This window comes from Amblyomma americanum, chromosome 10, assembly GCF_052857255.1.
Source record: "Amblyomma americanum isolate KBUSLIRL-KWMA chromosome 10, ASM5285725v1, whole genome shotgun sequence".
Taxonomy (NCBI): Eukaryota; Metazoa; Arthropoda; class Arachnida; order Ixodida; family Ixodidae; genus Amblyomma; species Amblyomma americanum.
This window is the reverse complement of record NC_135506.1, coordinates 38,139,938-38,163,531: the sequence shown is the minus strand read 5'-3', so window position 1 is coordinate 38,163,531 and position 23,594 is coordinate 38,139,938. Positions and strand designations below refer to the sequence as shown.

At 47.0% G+C, this 23,594-nt stretch overlaps 1 protein-coding gene and 1 long non-coding RNA gene across 3 annotated transcripts in view; one reads left to right on the top strand and one right to left on the bottom strand.

The window, feature by feature from the left end:
- Positions 1–23,594, top strand: part of LOC144107736 (uncharacterized) — a 360,923-nt gene that overhangs the window by 253,934 nt on the left and 83,395 nt on the right. The gene's annotated exons all lie outside the window — the stretch shown is intronic.
- LOC144107225 (uncharacterized) lies at positions 688–23,594 on the bottom strand. The gene is made up of 5 exons (XM_077640227.1): positions 23,494–23,594; positions 17,580–17,627; positions 14,715–14,783; positions 5,829–5,873; positions 688–785 (listed from the first exon to the last, which is right to left on the bottom strand). Exons 1-5 carry the CDS (start codon positions 23,546–23,548, stop codon positions 688–690), a joined length of 315 nt encoding a protein of 104 aa, XP_077496353.1. The 5' UTR covers positions 23,549–23,594.

Genomic DNA, 23,594 nt, shown 5'->3' with positions numbered 1-23,594 from the left:
ACTACAATGACTAATCAATGTTAAAAAACTGCAAATGGAGATATAAATTATTATAGTAAATACTAACACATGTCAGTCGTTCAAGAGCCCTAAGATATCCAAAGAACCCTAAGAGATCACAGCAAAGAGGAAAAAAAAAACACGAGCAATGAAAAAGCAAATATAGTGATCTATAAAATTTTTCACATTATGCTCATGAAATGAAATCAAGGTATTGAGGGAAAAGATATCTTCACGAACAATATTTGAACTCTTGACAACACGACGGATGGAGGTCTTTTTTCTTTACAGTAGTATGATTTGAAGCAATATATTTGAAGTTTAAAATGAGCCCTTTCTAGACATCCTTGTCGCCCTCTACGTGCGTCGGTTCGCTGAGCTGATCCTGCCATGCCTACTCCTTCTGTGCCTAGGAAATGCTCATTTGAAGCTTTACCTGCTCTCCGGGACATTTTCGCGCAGTTGCGGGGCTTTCCATCATGCAGGAGGAACTTCCAGGAGCCTGCAACACCCAGCTGCACCACGTATAAAGGGCAGCTGTCCCGAAGGTAAGCCATTTAAGAGCCTTACAAGCAGAGTTAATTCCTGTCAGCAAAAGATCTCGAGCCCTGACTTCCACGGCGAGAGCATCCAGAGCTCCAAGAGTTCCTCACCGGGTCATCTCCGGGTCATCACCGGGTGAAACCACTAGCCCACAATCACCACCAGCCCAATTTCAGGCGGATGTTGCTCGAAACCTTGAATCTCAACAAGCTCAAGGACAGGGATTGACTTAACGCAGCAGTCTAGAACGAAGTGGCCAAATGAGACCACCACAATGTTCGCGGAGGTTAAGACGTGTGCGTTCAAACCACCGCACTCTTTAATGTTGAAAGCAAAGAAGCTGTGCCATATTAAGCGAGGGATCAAAGAGCAGTGGTTATTTGTCCTTGTGCATGCTTCTTTCTGCAAAGAAGTCAATTTTGATTGGCAGGCATGGAGCGCGCAGGGGAGGTTGGTGCCCTAAAGCCATTCGGCGGATATAACTTTTGTGGACTTCCACCCGCCGATGCCCGGCAAACTAAGTGAGGCCAATCATCTGCTTTTCAGGAGTATGGTCCGCGAAAAGCTGCAGAAGCTCTACTCTGTCTAGCAACACCCTAATGTGGGAAGCAGCACCTTCGATTTCGATCGTGAACAATTACATTTCGTGATGCAACCAACACAACTCTCCTGAAGCAACTTGAAAAAAAAAACAGTCACAAAAGACAAGAGACAAGAGGAGTGTTCACGCCACAAAGACTGGACTATCAACTGAGATTTATTAGACATAACATGGAGTCTGATGACGGTACCAACTTGCCTTGCAATTGCAATGAATGTAGGTGTTATCCGCTGTTCAGCAATGTAATGATTCTTGGTAGTGGCAAGAGAATTAGCAAGAGCGAGAAATCTTGGAAGCATAGCATAATCAGTTTTTCAGGCCCATGATTGCATTAGCACAGCCTCGGTGCGCATACTCGAGAAAGAATTTGCTTTTTTAATCCAGTCAGTGTGGATGTGATGTCTTGTGTGCCCTATGCGCTGTGAGTTGTGACGCGGCTTTTGCTCATGCTATTCTGACCTTGCTGGGAATATGTTATGTCAAATAAATCTCAGTTGATAGTCTAGTCGTTGTGGCGTGAACACTTCTTATCTTGTCCCTTGTCTTTTGTGACTGTTTTTTTTTTCCAAGTTACTATGAACCAACTGGCCCGCATTTCAACCCTTCTCTTGAAGCCTTCACCGCCTGTTCAGACTCTCGAACGCCCTACGCAGGCCTGCGCCAATTAAGGCGAAGTCTGCACTCCTACTACTACCCCACCGGACAAACCGACCTGGCTCCCTGACGCGCGATCACACGTCGGGAAAGCACAATTGTGGTGCACATAAAACAAACAGCCCCAATGTTTTCACTGCACCATAAAAAACCACATACTGCGTCACTGGCCGCAATGTTGGATGAATGTGCGAGAGATTTTACCAGAGGTATCCCGCCAACGCTATAGTTAACAACCTCGGGCCATTAACCGGCACCTGACGGCCAATCTCTCACCTGCGCCCTCACTACGAGTCCTCTCCCGGTACGGCTTCTCTCAGTGGCGTAGGAGTATAAATCTGATTCCAGGCAGCTACCAGGTTTAACGTGACTATCGAATACAACCACACCCTCCTCACAAAATAAACCATTCGGTGGTACATTACACACCAATTAGACTCTGCGGACTACACCTTATTTATATCGGTTACATCGTGACTAAACTAGAATCGATACTCAGTCAACAGATTTCATCCTTTCGAAGTCCCCTATTGTGGATACTAGACACGTTGCGATGCACTTGGTTTCACGTACTAATGCATTCACGACCGAGGTTTAGTGCGCGCTTCCATACTAATATATTGCCCCGAATCTTAGCAGTGTTGGTTGAAATCTGCCACCGCGCCCCTTTATCGCTTTGTTTGCGACGCAACAGCGACAAGATTTAATTATCTAGATTGATAGCCTCCAATCAGAGCTGATTCTACGTTGTTCTGGAATGCTCTATTAACCTTACACGCGTTGTCTCGAAAGTTCGCTATCAAATTTAAATTGAGCACGTCCGACAGCGTGCGGGCATTCTGTTGACGCCGAGCATGCTTGTTGCTACGCCGCCGCCGACTGATTCACTCCATTGTGGGCGCAAGTCAGAGTCTTCTTTTAAACAAACTTTTGTCCGTATTCGTTCTTCCTGACTACTGTCACCACTACGTGACATCTGGTGGAGGTGCGGCGTAGCCGTCACTGTTCCGGACGCCCTCTTCAAGTCGTGACGCCAGCGCTCTGCGCTTCGCACCTGAGGACGAGCCAGCACCTCAGCGAGCCAGCCGACGTCTCCAGAGAGAGCAGCCTGAGTTCGGGACGCTGCCGGACAGCACCAGACAGCGAAAGGACGCCGCTACAAGAACCGCTACTTCGCCAAAGATGTCGACCCCGATCATACTGCAGCAGTCCCAGGAGCAAAAAACTTTCAATGAATCCCTAGGCGAAGACCACGAAGAATGGTTGGACCAATATGAGCGCGTGGCATCATTCAACAATTTGGATGGTGCCGCGAAACTCCCGCACGTCTTTTTCGCTCTGGAGTGCTCAGCGCGCACGTGGTAAGAAAACCACGAGTCTCCCCTAACGACATGGGAGCGATTCAAGAAACTCTTGAAGGTATCCACCAGTGTCGTGAGGAACGAAAGAGCTGGACGACTCCTCGAGTCCATGATCCAGCTTCCGAATGTTCCCGCCCGCGGTTACGTGAAGAAATTAAGCGCCTCTTTCAACGCGCCAACCCCGGGATGACAGAGGAAAAGAAAGTTAAGTTTAATGCGCGGCGTAAAAGAACAACTCTTTCGCAGCCTCGTCCGCCAGCCTCCAAAAACAGTCGAGGAATTCATTCAAAAAGCCTGCACGATTGATCAGACCATCAACGTCCGGGAGCGCAGTACAACCGCCCTTCTTTTGTATGTGCAATGTGTCCGGACACGACCACCACCACCAGCGACAACTTGCGGGAAGTGATCCGCGAAATCGTCCGGGAGGAGCTACGCCGATTACTGCCATCCTCCGCACAGCCCCAAGCAGCGACTCTCATGGACGTGGTACGGGAAGAAGTGTCACAGAACCCCAGGCCATGACCTACGCTGCGGCGGTACGCACTCCTCAGCCCCAACGACACTACCTACGTCCTCTCCGTGATGAGCCACTTGCTGCCGAACGCCGGCTCCCTGCCCCACCCCGCCCGGGCTATGAGCGACGCTCAAGCCCCAGGAAATGCTACACCTGGAGGACTTCCTACAACCGGCCGTTGTGCCTGTATTGCCCTGAGGCCGGCCACATTCTGCCCGTACCGATGTATCGGTCTTCGGGGATTTGCCGTTGACGCCCTACGACCACACTTCGGTCAACGTCCGCCTGAAATCGACGAGTACCTACGTCGAGAGGAGTACACGCCGAACCGCCTTTTCGCGCTCACCATCGCCGTCAGTCTCGCGCTTTGCGTCGCCACGCCGCAGCTACGCAGCCGCGGTACGAGGAAGGTCTTCCAGGCCCCGTAGGGGAAACTAAAGACAGCAACCTCTGGAGGGGAGGTTGCTCCCGAGCGAAACACTGAAGATCCTCCAACGTCCATGCCACGCGAAGACGCCGCATACATTGACAAAAACCTCGACCACGACGCGAACCACCTTCAAAATTATGCCGCTACCGAGAACAGCTTCGACGACACGTTCTACCCACGATTCCCATACCCGACAAGCCATGACCTGACGCCCAGGACGACGTGCAACTCAAGAGCCAGGACGTCCGACTTAAAAGAAGCTATCGCCGGCCGGAAAGCTACTATTCTAGTCGACACAGGAGCCGATTACTCGGTAATGAACAGAACATTCGCTGCACAGCTGCGGAAAAGTCACGACAGCTTGGGAGGGCCCGCAAATTCGCACTGCAGGGGCCACCTCATTACGCCATCAGGACGATGCACAGCGCGAGTGACTGTCAAAGGACATACCTATCCTGCAACCTTTGTTGTGCGACCGCAATGCTCCCGCGAAGTTATCTTGGGCATAGGTTTCCTTAATGAGCCTGAGGCGATCATCGACCTATGATCCAAGCGCCAGTTTATCGCTTTGTTTTCGACGCAAGACGCGACTAGATTTATCTAGATTGATCGCAGCCGTACAGAGCTCATTCTACGTTGTTCCGGAATGTTCTAGTAACTTTGCACAATTTATCTCGAAAGTTCGCTTTGAGCTTTAAATTTAGCATGGCCGACAGCGGCGGGCATTCTGTTCGACGACCGCAGAGCACGCTTGTTGCTACGCCGCCGCAGAGTTATTCAGCCCAATAAACAGTTTTCTTTTGAAAGAACGTTTGTCCCTATTCATTCTTCCTGACTGCCGTTACCATTACGTGGCAATTCACTCGGGCAGTGCACTTGCAATCTACCATTCAATGTCAGCGCGACATATATGTCAGTGGTATCACCATTTTTAAAGGAAACAGCACTTGTATTGTGCGGGAAATTTTGCAGGCACTAGACGTATGAGCATGCGGAGCGCGTAGAAATAATTGCTAAGTCAGCCTCTTTTGCGTTTATTCATCTCTGCGCTCTTGTGGTGTAATCAAATAGAGACGAAAGCTGCCGCCGACTTTGGCATACTTCCGGATGTGTTTGACTGTTACAGCTTAATATTTTGCTGATAATGAAGTATGATCGGATATAGCGCTAGAACGCAGCGGCACATGGTTCTCAAACTAAACAAGAGAAACAACGAAGACCTGTTCTCACGAAGTTGCAGGCAGTCATGTTACACCTGTTATTCACAAATGGCGCTACGCTGCCATTACGCAAGGTGGTGCACGTTGCCGGCATAACGACATGTCGATGTCAATCGCTAGAGGGAGTCCTTTGAAGGCCTTCCGCCACTGTGTTCATCTCGTCTATTACAGTAGTTCAACTCCAGCCCATTCTGAACAACACAAAACATAAGCTATACCTAGAGTAAAAAAAACTGCGGTGTTCTTCAGAAATACAATCTTGCATGACGCGTTCACATACATTTAGGTATCTGTTCTAAAAATACATAAAAACAAGTCACGTCGTGTATTCCCAACACAGTGTGATTTATATTGCCTTAAACCTCATTTAGAAACCTTTATCTCTCACCTACAGAGCATTAGCAACCTTTACGTCTAAAAACGTAGGCTTGGAAGGATGTGCCAATCACTGAATTAGGGGCATTGGGTTCCTTACAGCCGCACAAATTATAACATTTCTCACCTCTTGGCTCTGAGGGCTCCTCCTGATCTGTAACTATACTTGTTGCTGCAAAAAAAATTATTAAATTTTTAGTGAAAGTCTAATTTCAATTCGCGCTGGTGTAGCAGGCGGGCACACCGCAGCAAAAGCGTGCCTATGAACATATAAGCATCTCTTCAAAATGTCGGTAACAGGATGCTGTATAAGAAAAGCAAGTGAAGTAAAACTGTTACCTCCTTAATGATTTTTAAAAATATGTTCCTCTCCGGAACACTAACGGTTACGTATTTTTTAGTTCTTATAAGAGCAAGCAGAGGCGCTACTAGCACTTTCTGGCGAGCTTTCCCGCGGTGGCGACCTCACAGCAACGTGTAGCGACTTCACGGGTAAACGCCGAGGCAGTGTGCAGCTCATGCTTCGCTGCACCGCTGTGCTGTCAAACCGCTACAGCTTTAAAATTCCCCATGCGTGGTGGCACAAGTTGGGGCTATAACGCACTCGCTCAGCGAGTACACAACCCTGTAGGTAGTATGATGTACGCGTGCGATTCTCTCCCGTCGTCAAGCAACAGTGACGATTGGAGTACACATTTATTCAACGTTGCGTTGAGCCAGCCGGGGCAAGTGATATCGTGAGCTCGTTTCCTCCTCTTGTTGTAGAAAGCTTAAGTTGGACACTGTGCGTGAAAGCGAGATATAAATGCCTCTATTATAGGGCTCAAGCGCTACGAAGCAAGCTCAGGCACTGCAAAGAAACTGGCGCCCATGCGACGCCACGGTTGTTACACAGCGTAAGCGAAAGCCAGAGCCGACCGCCATCTCGTAGCGGGGAAATAAGAGCCACGCGGTGGAAGTTGGTCTGCTGGTGCGTCAGAATGCAAAACGCTCTCCCTGCAGAAAGCGCGCGCTGAACTCCACCCCACACAACTCTGCGCGCTGTACTTCTCCGGTCTTTTAGTGCCTTGTGCGGTAAGCCTACACATCAAAGTATAAATCCACGAGGTACTACCGCTGTCTCTTGAGCCCTGGAGTGTCATTTGTTTCTTTTTATTTACTAATGAATTTTACGCTTCCATACCCTCGATCAAAGCGGATGCATAGCGATATAAAGGCGCAATTGCTTAATCAAAGTTGAAAAAAAAAAACTGATACTGCAGAGATAAAACAAGCTCTAGAAGAAACTCGAGCAAGAATCGTGAAAAGATCCCTATTATCCAGTGCAGCTTTGCTTAGCAAAACCTCTTCTCTGCTGGTTTGGGCGACATTCTGGTGCAGTTTCTCGGATTTTGCATCGTATAGGACGAGCACCCAGGGGTCTCCCACGCCGAGCTACACCACGCAGAGGCGACCACTGTTTCCATGCGAAGCAAGTTAAAATGCTTAGATGCATATTTACGCCCTCTCAGTACACCATTCCGTACCATGAAGTCCCCGGCAATACCATTCAGAGCGGTGTGACTTCCTCACCTGTGATCTCCATATATCTATGCGTCTCGTACAATTCGCCCCCCCCCCCCCCCTTTCCTCTCAATAGGCGCTGAGGAGGAGGTGCACAGCTGATACCGGATCTGTGCGTTCAATACGTGGAACGAAGATCAAAAGCTGCGGAATGTCTAATTTACTCTTCTAGACGCCGCCAAAATGCCGTTTGCAAACCGCTAGTCCGCTGTCAGCATTGGGGCGCACATCGTACCCCAGTGGGCTGTCCACAATCATCCCGGTCGATCGCATTGGAAACTCGAACTGCGTTGCACAAATTGATCAACCCACCCAGCTCCATATTCGGCTTGTTAGTGTGTAGGCAGAAAGAGCAAGGTGAATAGCCCACTTTGTCCCAAAATAGCCAGAACTATAACGGGTGCTACAGGGATGCCAAGTAGATTTCAAATTAGGATTTTTTAGATTAAATTGTGAATTTTGTGGCACGGTATTTCTAAGTCTGGCGGGCACCACAAAGCCGGTGAACTATCTTGACTAGTAGCCTCTTCTTCCAGCGCTACTCTTCCAGCGAACCTCCTACGCATGCTGACGCTCTACTGCAGTCCTTCGCTCTTGCTCCCCTCTCCAAAAAATACACGCATGATCCCGCACGCCTGTCGCACCAATCAGTATGAGGCCGGCACGATGAAGGAAATGATTTACTGGCTGAAGCGCTCGAACATCTGTTGGCGTGGAGCCGAACGGCGCGTGGCGCCGGCACGGGGAGGGAGCTCAATTCCACCGCACTTCGGCATCATCATCTTCGACGGCTGGAGGTGCTCCTGCTGTGTAAGGGCGCTGCTGCTGCTGCAGTTCCCCCCCCCTCCCTCACCCCCGCGAATGTAGGAGTCCGGTGAAGCTGGGAGCCGGAACGATACTTTCCGCTTCTGAGGAGTGGCAGGGAAAGATGGCGGAGGAGGGCAGCCGGCCGGTTGGGGCAGAGAAAGCACACATGAAGGTCCAGTGTGAGACGTCCTCTGCTAAGGCTGGCTTCAAGTGGTCGATTGATACGGTGTCAGTGTGCCCATGAATATCGGCGACGAACTTCGATGTTCTTTCAAGTACATGGAAGGGGCCGTTGTAGGGCCGCTGAAGCGGCTTGCGGACAGAGTCTCAGCGAACAAAGACGTGCCTGCAAGTCGCAAATTCAGATGGAACATGTGAAGATGGTCCAGATTGGTGTCGGCGATGTGGAGCTCTGAGATGGCGGCAAAAATAGTGAAGCTGCGTCACGTAATCGGTAGGGTCGGGACTTGTAGACGAATCGCTAGATTCGAAAAATTCACCACGAAGACGCAAGGGTGAGCCGAAGACAAGTTCTGCTTGAGTGCAATCAAAATCTTGTTTTAGTCTAGCACGGAGGCCGAGCACAACCAGTGGTAGTGAGGCAATCCAGTGGGTCGTGTCGAGTTCGGCTTTCAGGGATGTTTTTAGCGAACGATGGAGGCGTTCGATCATACCGTTGGCGATAAGATAAGTAAAGTCATAAGGTTATTAAAAAGTGAAGATTCAAAGTGGGAGCCATGGTCAGTAATGATGGTCGAGGGAACCCCATACCGGGAGACCCAGCCGGCAACGAAGGCTCTGGCGATGGTGTCACTGGTGGCGTCAGGCAGAGGGAACGCTTCGGGCCAGCGAGTGAACCGATCGATGCAAATAAGAAGATATGATTTTTCCAGTGGACGATGGCCAGAGACCCAAAATATCGATGTGGACGTTGTCAAAACGGGCTGAAGACGGAGGGAACGAGCGGAAGGGGGAGGTCATGTGTCACTGACTTTTAAACTGTTTTAAACTGCTGACAAGCCAGGCAGGCACGGGCCCAGGCGCGCACGTCCTTGTTGATGCCGGGCCAGTGTAACGTTTCTTGAGATGATGCTGCGTGGCGCGAATTCCGGGATGGGATAGGCCGTTGAGAGCGTCAAAGACAAGACGACGAAAGCCCGAGGGCACCAAAGGGATCGGAATACAGGCCGAAGTGTCGCAGATGATGCGGACGGGGCACGAAGGGAGGAGAATTTCACGGAGAACCAGCGAACGAGAGTTCTGGCAAAGGTCCATAACTTCCGAGTCATGTTGCTGCATTTTTGCTAGGGCGGCAAAGTCGAGGTTCAGTGGTGAAGAAGCCGAGGCGAGAGAAGCAGCAACACGTGACAGAGCATCCACCGGGGCATTGTCAAGACCTTGCACATGTCTGATGTCGGTCGGGAATTCTGCCATGTACGAAAGGTGACGCTTTTCACGGGGCAGGAATTAACCGCTCGGCGATTTGATGGCAAAATTAAGTGCTTTGTGATCGGTGACAATGTGCAATTTGCGGCCTTCTAGGAGGTGCTTGAAATGACGCCCGGACTCCTACATGGCAAGGAAATCACGGCCGAAAGTACTGTAGCGGATTTCGGCAGCGGAAAAGTTGCGGGAGAAAAAAGATAGAGGGCTCCAAGAACCATCCAGCACGGCTCCAACGTCTGAATCGGAGGCGTCGGCCATGAGGCTTAGGGGTGCATCAGGGCGCGGATGGGCAAAAAGAGCGAGGTCGGATAGTTTCGCTTTGGCGGCCTGGAAAGAATCCAGAGCAGCTCATGACCATGTCAGTTGTGCGGAGTTTCTTTTCTTGCCTTGAAGCATGTCGTTCAGTGGTTTGAGGGGTGCAGCACAGTTAGGAATGAAACGGTGATAAAAGTTGATAAGGCTGAGAAATTCACGGAACTTGCGGATTCAGGCAGGCTGAGGAAAGCCTTATATGGTCTGGACTTTTGACAGGAGAGGCCGGATGCCAGAGCTGTTGACACGGTGGCCAAGGATGTCGAGCTCCGACTTGCCGAATTCACATTTTGCTCTGTTGATGATCAGGCCGTAATCAGAGAGACGTTGGAAAAGGTGCCGGAGGTGCTGCAAGTGCTGCTGCGCATCGCGGCTGAATACGAAGAGGACATGGATGTAGGCCATGCAGATATGTACACCCCTTGTAACTGTGTCCACGAAGCGTTGAAATGACAGGCCAGATTTAGGGAGGACAAAAGGCATGCGGAGGTATTCGAAGAGGCCGAATGGTGTGATGATCACAGTTTTGGGTACATCGGATGGTTCTACAGGAATATGGTGGTAGGCCTTGACGAGATCGATTTTAGAGAAAATTGTAGTGCCATACAGCGCGGCCGTTAAATGCGCGATGTGAGATAGGGGATAACGGTCCGGAACGGTGGCGTTGTTGAGTTCACGTTATTCACCATGATGGCGACAGTCCCATGGGGATTTTTTCGATACCATGTGTATAGGGGACGCCCATGGGCTAGATGAAGGTCGGATAATGCCGAGCTCCAGCATGTGCATGAACGCGATGCGGGCGATCTGTAAATGGTCTGGAACAAGGCGACAGGCTCGAGCGTCTTTGGGAGGGCCAGTGGTCACAATGTGATGCTTGACCTGGTGTTTGACAGGCAGTAAGAGTTTGAAAGGACGGAGCAGACTAGGAGTATCTCGTAGGTCGACTGGTGTGGGCTAGGTATACTTGCAAGTGTTTCTCGAAGACGGAGGCCCTTAACAGAGAGGTTCGTCGTGCCGTCTACGAGACACTTGCTGTGCATGTTGACCAGCAGATTGTAGTGGCGCTGGAAATCAGCTGCGAGGATTGGGTAACGTACGTTCGCGACGAGGAAAACCCATCGGAACTCACGCCGGAGGCCCACATTGAGTGTGAGAGCATGTTCGCCGTACGTAGCGATAGTGGTGAGGTTTGCGACTTCTAGCGATGGGCCAGTGCGGCGAGAACGTGAGGATATGTAATGCTGCAGGGTAGGAAGGTCACCTCTGCTCCAGTGTCGACGGGAAAACAGGCCCGAGATGTGGTCGCGAATGAAGCGGCCGTTGTCCGGGTGATACCACTTGCCGCTTCTAGTGTTGTCGTGGGAAGTTTCCACGGAAGCGACAGCGAGGGGTACGCCGACGCGCTGCTGCACCAAAGGTGCGATTATAGCAGCACTCGCTGGTTTGAAGAGGTGAGGTAGCACTACGTCGGCAAGGTGAGGCCTGGCGACGGGAAGGCGAAAGAGAGCGGGAGGTCGGCAGTGCGGCTATTTCGTCGGAGAGACGTGTGATCTGCGCATGGAAGTCGTCACGGAGGCTCTGAAGGTCCATGCGAGAGAGAAGAGATCATGGCGGGGTGGGAAGCTGGGATACTGCGCCGAGAGAAATGGTAGAATAGGAAACGTCCATGACGGAATGCGGCAACTCAGCGAGCTTCTCCAAAGACAACCCCTGGGCGGGCACAAGCACCAGGCGGACCGACGACGGCAAGCGCTGAATGGAAAACTCATGCATGAAGGCTTAGTCGAAGGTGACAGCCTTGCCGCCCAGGAGCTGCTGGAGCCACCGCAGCAACTGTGTTGGTGTACGGTTCCCCAGTTCTTGGAAGGAGATGAGCTGCTGCAGGCGGCAATATTCCGAGACAGCTGTTCGCTTGATGAGCTCAACAGCCAACGTGTCAAACGGGGCCGAGGCGGGAGGAGTTATGAGGAGGTCGTGGATATCGGCGGCATTCTCAGGGTGGTAGCGATGCAGCTACGGGATGAAACTTCTGCGCCTGTGTAGTGATGCAGCCAATAGTGAACTGGCTGTTGTCTCGAGCGAGCCAGAGTTGAGGATCGGCTGGCGGGAACTAGGGAAGGCGAAGGGTTAGCGCAGAGACTACACTGGAGGGTCCGTCACCGGCATGGCGGAGGAGGTGTCGTCAGCGTTGGCCACGGTGGGGGCGGGTGTTCGAGCGGACGTCCGGAGTCACCAGTTTGTCGCGCCAATAAGTATGAGGCCGGCACGCTGAAGGAAATGATTGAGTTACTGGCTGAAGTGCTAGAGCATCTGATGGCGTGAACCCGAACGGCACGAGGAGCGAGCTCAATTCCATTGCACGTCGGCGTCATCATACCGGAGACACGTCATAAGGGAACGTATAAAGGAAGGAGTGAAAGAAGAAAGGAAGAAAGAGGTGCCTTGAATTCATTATCTGGCACTGCGACAGTCCGAGAACCAGAGGACCACGATGGGCCGTCCCGACCACTGGCATGCACTCCCGCCCACTCACATGCTGTGCTATGTCGGTGTTAGGAAGCGCAGCCAGTGTTCAGGACGGCGCGTCGTGATGCTCCGGTTGTCGAACTGTCGCAGTGCCAGATACATGGACTGCGTTCTGTTTTGTTTGCCTCACTAGTGCTTTAGTGCGCTTTGTAGCCACGTCTTTTTGTGCATTGCAGCATCTCTTTGGTTTAGTTTGCATGCGTTCCATTGTTTTGTAGATTACCTATGCGTTCTTACGAGGGTTAAGAAATTCTCCTGTATGGACAGTAGTTATATAAGATTATGTTGTTTTTAAGCCTTTGACTCCACCCCATACTCCGGCTTGCGACCGGCGAGATCTGGGTATGAAATGACCAAATTCTTTCTCGATTCGTGTCTGCTTTCTGGGTGAGCTTGCCACGCGGAGTCGAGACCCTACCCTGAGCGACCGAAACCGCTATCCCTACAAGCTCGAAGGGTGTGTGGGAACGCACGCAACTAGTGCGCATTGTTGAATTTTCTGATGACAAATGGTGATTTAAACAGATAACTAGAGATCACCAGTTTCTAAGGTTCTATGTAATGCGGCATTTAGAGTGAAGACGCCTTATTTTCGGCACTTGTTGGAGAAAGGGGCCAGCTTTCGGGGACCTTTATTACAAGGGACAAATACTTTAAACACAATATTATTTTCCTTGTGTTCAGAGTAGTTCTGAATAAAATATGGCTATTTTGTACAATACAGGGCTATCCTACAAGATACAGTTATGCTGTGTAAGGCAAGACACAAGTCTACATACAGGAACATCCTGTATCGCAATCCTCTTCGATAAACCGGCACGTGCTTTCTGTTTAACATTCATAAAATGATATTTCAGTACGGTTACCACATTACAAAGCTTAATTATAAGCCAACACAAAACACAACGCCTCCCTTTGTACCTCGGAGTAGTCAACGTGCCTACGTGCTCTAGTCGGCAGCATGCAAGCCTGGTGACCCAAGGGTTATGGCTTCGAATCGCCTCTGAAAATGCACGAAAATTTTGATGCAAAATTTAAGCCTTGTGAGACAAATGCCGACCTTTAATTCATATTGGAAATCTCCTTTTCACTTATTTTCATTCAAGACATACACGCCTGATGTGACGCATGACCTCGGTTTCCCGACACAACGCCGCCCGGTTGACTCCACGCTGAATGAGAATTTTAACGCTTTTGCGGTGAAATTTTGACCACAGTCGTGTAACCGGACCCGTAAAGAGCAAGTTGAATTTTTTTCTAGGTAGCCTCAACATCACAGTGGCCAGCACTCTACAATTTGGGTGTATGTAATAGGTGATCATGCCAAAGGAATGGAAAGGGGGTAGATGCTTTAAGCTTACCGAATAACTTTCAATGCTCGGCGAATTATATTCTCTCTACTGGGTTAGAAGCTTCCACAGTTTAGTGTTCCTTAATCCGATCTTTGGTCTCCTGCCAGGGCTCACCATTGTCCAGTATAGCTACTCTAGATGACGCACGTTTATCAAAGTTCGTCGTAATATTTTCCACAAATTATACTTTTCTCAAAACCTAGGAAGTCATCTTTAGTTAAATGGTAATATCTTCGGTGTAGAGGCGCTAAGTTTGCCTCTTTTCTCATGACCGCTGTCCCGTTGATGGGCTTCTTCCTTACTGGTTTGAACCATCGTTTATTCTGAAATGCTATTCTAATTCGAGGTCACACTCTCCTGCAGTCACTACTCTCGCTGCTGAGTACCTCCACCTCCGGCGTAATCTGAGAGTATGCACAGAAAAGTATTTAATTTTTAGTCAAACCATTCCGGGACGACCACGTTCACTTCCGGTTCTCCAGATTGCGGAAACAGGTATTAATGGTCTGCAAATTGTGTTGTACTGCGAGCTAACACACCCCTTCATATCCTTAGGACCTCCACTATATTAATCTATTGCCTGGTTACATGCCTTCTTTTCTTGCCTGGCACTGAAGTCACACATTACTACAAAACAGCGTTTTCACTTAGCGCATTGCATACTTAAGGTTATTCTAGAACCTCTCGTCAGTCTAGTCTTCATAACTGCGTTTATTCCTTAGGCACTGTTACGATAACTGCCGCCCACTCTATAAAGGATTAAAATTTTACTATGATGCTAGCTTTATCCTTATTTTTGAAGTATCTGCTCAAGACAGGAGCATAGTAAGGAGGCCCCTATTTTAGCAACCCATATGCTTTATCTGTCCTCCAACAGCAGCACTACAGGAGCCGTGAAGATGACTTGTGACAGATTACAAATCGATGTGAAAGGCATCCTGAGCAATTACTTCTTTAGCAGGACAATAAAACTGGGTTTGTGAGGCGAAAAGGAGGTTTCACACCTTCTGTGGAAGCCGTTACTTCGTCTTTCTTCGGTGGGTTCACTTTTCCTCCTCCTCCTCCTTTGGGGTCTGAAAAATCAAAACAGCAATTTCTCTTGTTCACGATGGCTGAAAATTACCGGCTAACAGTGGCTTCCTGCACCATCGGCAATAACAAATGTAATATTAAACGACATTCGCGTGATTGCTTCCAAAATGCATGTAGTAATTATCGACACCATGTGTGCGTTTGCGTTCGTTTTCATGGAAGAGAGACTTCCTTGCGCTTCGAGCGTGGCAGTTTTTTTCCTATTGCTCGAGGTTTATGGAGAATCTCGCCGAAGGGTGCAGTTCAAACCAGTGAAGTCATCTTTCGAGTGGTTAGGCTTCTGGTTTGCAATATCAAGACCCCGTGTTGCCTCTGTTTTGCTCTACCGTTTTGATTGCTGATTCGATAAGACATGATATCAATTTAAAAAAGAACTGTAGTTGCAAACAAGAAACAAGATGCAGTGGCGTAGTACGGTAGTTTTTTATGATATCCATGGTCATATTACAGAATAAAATGCCTGCATAACCGATATGCGTAAGACTTATTTTTCATGCACTTCTTCACAGGTGCACTTCCAAAACGAGACAACAGTGTACCCAATGTCAGGGTTTCGGTCGGTTATGTATGACAAGTTGTGGAATGTCTGTGGGGATCTGAATAGCTTAATATTTGCCTCTGAGAAAAAAATCTGCAAGTGTAAACGAATAGTCATGAATTCGTTTGCTGGCTTTCATCAATCAGAAGAGTACATTTTTCTGAGAGTGCTCTGGGGCTATGTGAGAAAATATTCCGCGGCGTTACCTACACTTCCAAACTAGAAAATTCTCAAGGCGCAGTGGTCTAATATATGAGTGTCATTTTAATTATTGCGGCAGCTTACTCTGTTGTTCCTACACGCAAGTTTAGCGACCGGTTATTGCGCGCATACTGCATCTCGCGAGGCTTCTGGGTATCCGCGGCATATCTGCCTATTGACCCAATGAAGTTATTTAGAATAAAGAAAGAATAGTGAAGTGAGAATAATGAGTTGAGAATAAAGTCGTCCGCAGTTACAGCAACGCCGCGCAATATTGAGTCAGTAAAAAGAACATTTTCGAGAATAATTTGAAGGTTCCTAGTGTCATGCTGACAACAATTCCTCTCACACCACTACCCTTTAAAGCTGCTACTGAAGTGAAAAGAAGTGATAAGAAGCCAGCGGTTGTAACAAAAAGTGAAGTATCGCCATTGAAGGATGAACAGATAAAGCCAATCATCTTTGAAACAGAGCGGCTCATCACAAGAGGCAGGAACTCAGAGATTTAAAACGGCAATCTTTTGTATGTTTTAACCAAATACAGGTGGCATATGCCTTAGTCTTTAACATAAGCCCTGTGATTTTTAACTGAGCTGTGTGCAGCGATGTATGCCCAGAGCGTAGCTAGAAAAATTGGCCATTATCCTTCGGCTGAAAGCACATCTGTTAAGAGGTTACGGCTGCATTGAAGAAATAAGATGGAGTCGAAAAGCCTGGAAACGTCAAGCATATAACGCAAATAAACAAAATCAGCTACAATATATTCTAGTTTTTGGGTTAGTTCATAACAACATAAGCCCACAGTGTTACATTTGTAAGAAAAGCTTATCTCAACAGAAAAAAAAAATATCGCCGACGAGGCGGCTTACGCCAGAATGCAGGTATGAGGCAATACAGGTTGTCTTTTAGTATGCAATAAAATGAGTGATGAGAAAATTGTGTGAAGTGAGCTGACTTTTATTTTGCCCGCCTGCAGATTACTTCTTGTGGAAATGTTTCTTTCAAGCATTGTGCACGAAATATAATAACTACGAGTGACGCCTTCCAAGGCGCATTGCTGCAACCTTATGCGATGCAGCGGAAAAATTTCGATTTGACGAAATGAGTTAAAATGATTACCTTTGATGTATAAAAAGCTTTCTGGCTCTTGTCCAAACAATCTGAAGGTTCTTTTTTCCGATCATAATTAAGTAGACAACTCAGTGAGCACTTATTACTGTCATTTTCATTCTACAAGCACGAAACGGTCGTGAAGCATTGCATCGTAGATTTGGACTGAATTACCCAAAATCAACAAGACTCGCATGGCAACCTGCCAAACAATAAATCTGCTTGACTTGATCTGCAGCCTTCACCTATTTTATTTAGCTTTGGTGACCGCTACAAGCCTAGTGCAACCTGTCGTTGCTTTGCTACGTATGAGTTGACTTAACGACAGAAATTATTTTTCTTTCCGCAGTGCGGTTTTGTATTGAAACTCCTCACTGAAAATTGCTACTCTCATATTTTTAGATATTCTTGTCAAGAAAGCATGAAATAATCATGTTCTTGTTTTGATAGAATAATAGTAGAAAACATACTTTAGTGTGCACGACCGTGTCAAGGGTACAATGCAATACTCAATAAGCCAGAAGGAAATGTAGGCAACCTTGGGAAGCTTGCGACTTTTTTTATGGTCGACTTAGGTTAAGAAAATTTCGCCTACAACCATACGGACAGGATAGAAGCTAAGGTTGGCGTTGAATACTTTCAGCGAAGAAGGTAGAGCTTACCCTTATTAACGTTGAACATTATTGTTTCTGCAGAATGGTAAGTGTGCTTTCATTTTTCCTGACAGGATTCACATTGTGCCTGTTATAGCAGAATTACAGAACGTTTTCAGTAGCATTATACGTTACAAATCTTTGAAGACGAAAGTTTCTTTCAGAAGGTCACCAGGATATCACGTTGCAACACTAAACCCAAAGTTTTGAGCAAATTTATTGGAGAACTCGAGCATGCTTCGAGCTCACATTGCAGATGTAGCTGGTTGACTTACTGCCGGCATAATTAGAATTGTCTTCTGCCTCCCCGTCTTTTTCTTCTTCTGCAAAAAGAGAATAGTGAACTGAATATTCTTAAATTTTCAATGCATATCGAAACAATTACAATACACTATATTATATTGTACAATGTTATTACTATATTCTTTCAACCGCCTTGTACTTGGCTTCGTTTAGGTGAAAGGCTTGGAAATGGGTTTTGGGCCCCACCTTGAGTAGAAGAAAAAGATCCTTGTGCCATGGCAGCCATGGCGCGCTTTAGCCACGGATGCTCTTGCATAAAAAAATCATCATTATTATTAATATGATATGATGTTTTAGACATCAGCTTGGCAAGAAATTTTGCACAGTGAAAAAGCTCTCTTGAACTAGCTTACTAGCTAAGCGTAATTCTCGAGCAGACTATGCCTGTTGCGACTTAAAAAGCTCGTCAGCAGTGCAGTCGAGGAAGGCCAGCTTACATACTCAGGGTTGAACAAAGATTAATTTAGCCTATATGAGAGAGACAAAACAATATGCAAGGAGTAATTATGCAAAACGTAGGAAACAGGCCTTTCTGCTCGTGCACGAAATCATTATTCGTCACCTCTATCAGCCTCTATTACATGTACTGCAGGACAAAGGACACTGCATATAACTTTATTTGATCTCAACGGAATAGAATGGAAAGTTGGGCTAGTTGGAAGCTGTTCATGATGAAATTAGGGGCGCAAACAAAACGGAGACAGAAAACGAAGATAGCAGGACGAGCGCCGTTTGCATTGCTGGATTATTTGGAAGGAAACGAACCGTTAAATAAGAAACGATACCAAAGGCAGTGACAAACACGTTGTTAACATATCTGGGTTATAAAATGAATAAAAGAAGACGAAAAACTAAAACCTGCGCAGATAGCCTATTTCCTTCATAGATAGCAAGACTGAAGGCTTGCTTACGTAGTTTCCATGCGAGGCTGTGTGTAATGCTACCATCACCACTCTGGGTCTTTGTTGCGGGTGATGATACAACACCATTCTGCCTCAGAGAGAGGACGGCATTGTTGCATTCTCGGAGGTGTTCACTCACCCCTGACGAAGAATCATTTTTTCATTCTCTAAGGCGAATGTTCACATGCCGCCCGGCTTGGCCTATATGTACACTAACGCACAGAGGTATTGAATTTTATACACCGCACTTGTTTCACATCGCACACATTTCGCTGTATTCTTCACCTTGCAGAAACGGCAACTACTATCAACACTTACCGCCTTCCTTTGCACAAGAGGGCAAAGTCTTTCTAATCTCAGGGCGCAGGGCAGAAAGGGCTACTCCGACATCATATATTTTGACAACCTGTCTTAACCCATGAGTTAATCGGTGCATGTAAGGTATCACAGCGCGCTTCTAGTTCTCTTCAGTGGGTGATGGACAGCCTTTGACCCACTTCATTACCTTCATACAGGACTGGGAAATGATATTGCTAGGATAGCCGGCTTTTATCAATCGGGAAACTTTAGCATTGAAGCTGTCGCATAGAAGATGAACGGAAGCTTTTGTTAGGCTCGACTTGAGACAAGAAACAGCTATTCCATTCTTCACTATTCAGAATTTTCGGAGTTGTATTTGAGGAGTGCATTTTTTAGCTACGGCAGTACTGCCAGCAAACGTGCCTAGAACTGAAGTCCATCTTGAGGTCCAGAAACTGAAACTCATTGTTTTTTGGAACCTCTAGGGTAAATTTGATGCCAGATCCACACTCGTTGAAGGTTTTCAAAATGATCACCATGCTGTTATTGAACCCCGCGTTATCAACTGAGATCAAGAAATCATCAACATAACGAAAGATGCCTTTTTGTAAACCTTCCAATATTTGGCAGACAACACCATCGTCTTCGCTCAAAAATAAATTACCCAAAATGCGTGCCAAAGGCGACCCGATACAAATTCCCGACTTCTGTCAGTATACTAGAGCCCTTACTTGCTGCGACTGCAGCCACCATGGCCAAATGTTCAATTTGCCCATCTGGCATCGCAATCACTTGCTCTATGCGACCAGTCCTTTTCCTTTGTATTTCTATCAAACTTGAGCGACTCTTATGTTCCCCGACTGCTGATCTAGAATAGTTTTTCTGCATTCATCGGCAAGCGCACCATTGTCCAGTTATTCAAATCCTCAGTCATGGGCAGCGGGTCTAGTTCCGAGTCAGCAATGCAGTTTCACAAAGGTGTCGGGATGCACCCACATTAAATGGAGGCATCCGTTGTTACGAGAGGAGTCTGTCCTTTGATAAGTGTAACCACCTGCCTGCATCGAAAAAACGTGGCAACTTCATTGGACGCTGCGCCGACAGGCAGAGATAGATAGAAACGAACTGCGCCTGCCCAACGATCATTCCAAAGAGAGAAGATAAACGACCAAATCTGCCGGCAACATTCGTAGTGCTACAGCTCTGATCCTGTGACGTTATTCTAGGCATGACCTTTTTCGATCAGCACCTAGCATTCATCTACCTGCGAATGAAATCGATAATGAGCTGTCCAGAAGATGTCTTTGTCCATGACACGCATCTAGATCATCAGATTGTTCTCCGCGTAGGTGAGGAACTAGAAAAAGTGCCACCTCTGTCTAGTCTCTGTTTTAGTTCCTGCGTAGATTCGGGACAACTTCGGGGGCATCATCGAGGAAACGAATAGTTGCTTTGGTCCTCAAGAACTGCCGCCAAAACAGGAATTACCTGTTTAAGGAATGACCGAGCAGAGGTTCTGGCGACAAAAGTCAGAGAATAATATAGTACTTGACCATCGTCCTATGGGACTCACATTACAAGGACACACCTAACAAGACGAGATGTCAATATTGGACGCAACCCAGTGGTCCCCTGGTCGAAATGAGCACAGGCTCAAGTCAGTTTTGAAGTTCCAGCCAGCTTTTGGCGCCCTGATCAAACGTCTGACAAAGCCCCTGCAGATTGGTGACGCGAGAAAGTCAGACCAACGGATACCAAGTCGAACACATGGTCCGTGTCGGCGTCACCTAGTTGTGGAAAAGATTTTGGGCGGTGTCGACCGGTTGCCGTTTTTTAAAGAACAGTTTAGGTTTTTGTCTACTATGTACTGAACAGCGCAACTAAGACGCATTCCGTCTCGCTTCCGCGCATACATAGATGACGCACTAGACCGAATCTCCAAGTGAAATTAAATCTCGCCGAGGTATCTTACAAGTGGCTGCTGTCAAAGCGAAATCAAGGAAAGGGACCAAAGTATGAGGTAGTTTTGTTTGGCACTCTGGCAGGGAATGAATGAAATAATGAAAAACACTTATTGACTTCACCTAAGCTTTCTCTGGCAGTTGGGCGAGCCCCTAGCTCAACGTGCCTATAGAGACTGCAGAAGGTCTCGCCCTGTAACCAACACATCATTGGTCTTTCAGCCATGGGCAGGACGAAGCTTCCTCCTAATCCTTCTTTGAAGAGCGAGGAAAATATAGCATGTACGGGAAACCGTGGGCTGCAGAAATACCTCGCAGCGTATTTATTTGCAGACTTGGACGTTTAATAGACTGTTGTAAAGTTCTTCCCACATCTAATTACGAATCATACATGATAATCAAATCGAAAACAATGCATTGGGGAAGCATTTGTGCTGAAGGAAGGTGTATGATGCAATAACCTCACACAGGCTTCGTCATACAAATGTCATACAATTTGTGCGATATTGAATGACAAATTATGATTTTGAAAAAAATGAAGGACATTTGCACAATTTTTAAGATTTGAATGATATTTGCATTGCATGCGTATGAGAACTGTATCAGTTTTTTACATCATACAACTTTTTTCAGCAGGGTTAAGCTTCATCTGTCACCTCAGCGTTCCTAAGTCAGCCTTTTTGTCGTAGAACGCTTCGAAGAAGAACGATGAAGCTAAAACTCTGACCAGCGAAAGTACTCTCACTGAAAACAGTGCGAAGGACGGCGCAGTAATAGGCGGGCACCACGATGTGTTACTGTAAATAGGTAAGTTTTTTTTCCTACAAGAAGATTAGGAAATTACGTTCCTGCCTACTAGGCCATTGTACTTAAGTAACAATTCTTGCGACAAATGTGTTGAAAAAATCCACAGAATATTTATACGTTTCCATTCTTCCAAAGCTTCAAGTTTTTTATGTGTACCCTCCACACTTTGTGTACCTTATCCATATGCGAGCACAAAATTCTTCCAAAAGGCTATTTACGCGCACTCAAGTGTACACAGTTCTGGTCACGCTAGTTGTGACTACTAAGAGCTCCTTAATCTCCGCTGATGCTATTCTTACTTAATTCCTGCGAGGCGCAACTTCATTCAGTTTCTATAAGCAATATTTCACGAAAAGGTGTCCACCTCGAACAATATGGAACAGCGCTTGCAGCACTGTATGCGGAATAATTACTGCAGTAAGAAACGGCTAACTGCCCTGAAAGATCGCGCACTACCCATTATTTCACTAAAGACTTTGTCTTCGCTATATGCAGTATCAATGAACACTAAAAGTATAAAAACTCACCGTTATGGCTAAAATGTGCACTTAATTGATTGAACTTATTTTGTTTAGGAGGATAAGTTGACGAAATAACCGGCTGGATTGTAATGGAAGCTTAGATCAGCCCAGAGAGCTTTTTCTCTGCTCTTTTTCATGCTTTTTTTCTTATTCTTCATAGTTACAAGGAAATAATTACAGTGCTCTCAAGTTTTGTTGCAAAATTCCAATTTGTGACTGATATAAAGGCCCTTATTCAAAGAACGAGGTGACCATCCGCGGACAAAATCGGTAGCTACGTCTTGATGCCTTCCTAGCATTTGTAACAAAAGCTTCGAAACCTAACAAGTGAGAGCCTGAGATAAAGACGACTGCTGAGTGTTTCTCGGTGAGAAACCGATGTTTGTATATTACATAGCTTCAATTGTTTTTTTTTCATAAATTAATAAATACTCAGAAGGATCCAGCGAAGCGCAGCCATCCGGCTTCAAGCTATATAGCTGCCTTAGTGGCCGTATTGCTGCGTTTGTGGCCGTATGGCTGCGTTTGGGCTGACGCTAATGAATGAGTAATTACTCAGTTATTACAAATCAACTTTGCCCCGGCGGTTATCCTGAACATTGAAAGAACATCTGCCCAGTTCGAGTTGTTGATCAACTCTTACTTGTTCTACTATATGATAGTCGTCCAGGTTAGCTCAGTTGGTTGGCAGGCTGCTCTGATCAGACGATGATCCCTGATTCCAAACTCTGACAATAACGAACATTCCTTCCACAACTCTGCTTGTGCAGAAGCTGTAAACGTTTCTTTGTAGCCGTGTGGCTGCGCTTGGGTGGATGCTAATAATCAAATACTCCCTTGTACGAAAAGTATCATACGACCTGGGCATGTTTACGAGGTATTCAGCAACCATATTTTGTGAAACATTGCTCTCTTCCAAGTGTAGTGAACGAAAAGAAAGTATGAAAAAAGCCTTGTAAGCATACTACACGACCTTAAAGGCGCGTTTCTACCCAAAAAACCCACTAGGTTTGTCACCTATTAAAAAACATTATGATATTGGCTTTTACTGGCTTGATGTGCATCCCACAGCTCTTCCATCACTTGTTCTGGTTAGGTTTGTCGTTATGAGGAGGCGTATCTGTGCCATTCGGTCACTGAAACTTACACGCTGCGCTTTGTTGCTGTTTAGGTGCTGTGCTAACATTTTCGACCTGTTTAAATTAGTACGGTTTTGTTGGTTTATCATTCCTGTCACTCCAACGCTAGCGTCCTCAAAATTAGCTTCCCTCAAAATGCGATCGGATGAAATAGGCAGCATCAAGCTTGGATGCCGTCAAAACAGCTCCATTTAGTGCAGTTGTGCAGTAATGGAAACAACTTGACAGCATTTTAACAGCGTTCCTTTGGTCCTACCTTCTTGGCCGCCCATGCTGCCGGCCAAAGCTGCAGCCAGCAACACTGCGAGCATAATCCCGCAGCAAATGGCCACCAGAATAGCCTTTTTACGCGTATCA

Excerpts from the sequence above, each read along its gene's own strand:
- LOC144107225 (XM_077640227.1), bottom strand. The coding sequence starts at position 23,548 with ATGCTCGCAGTGTTGCTGGCTGCAGCTTTGGCCGGCAGCATGGGCGGC. Across the intron at positions 14,784-17,579 it reads CAATTCTAATTATGCCGGCA|ACCCCAAAGGAGGAGGAGGA; the intron begins GTAAGTCAACCA and ends TTGATTTTTCAG. Across the intron at positions 786-5,828 it reads GGAGCCCTCAGAGCCAAGAG|ACTGCTGCGTTAAGTCAATC; the intron begins GTGAGAAATGTT and ends ACTTCGTTCTAG.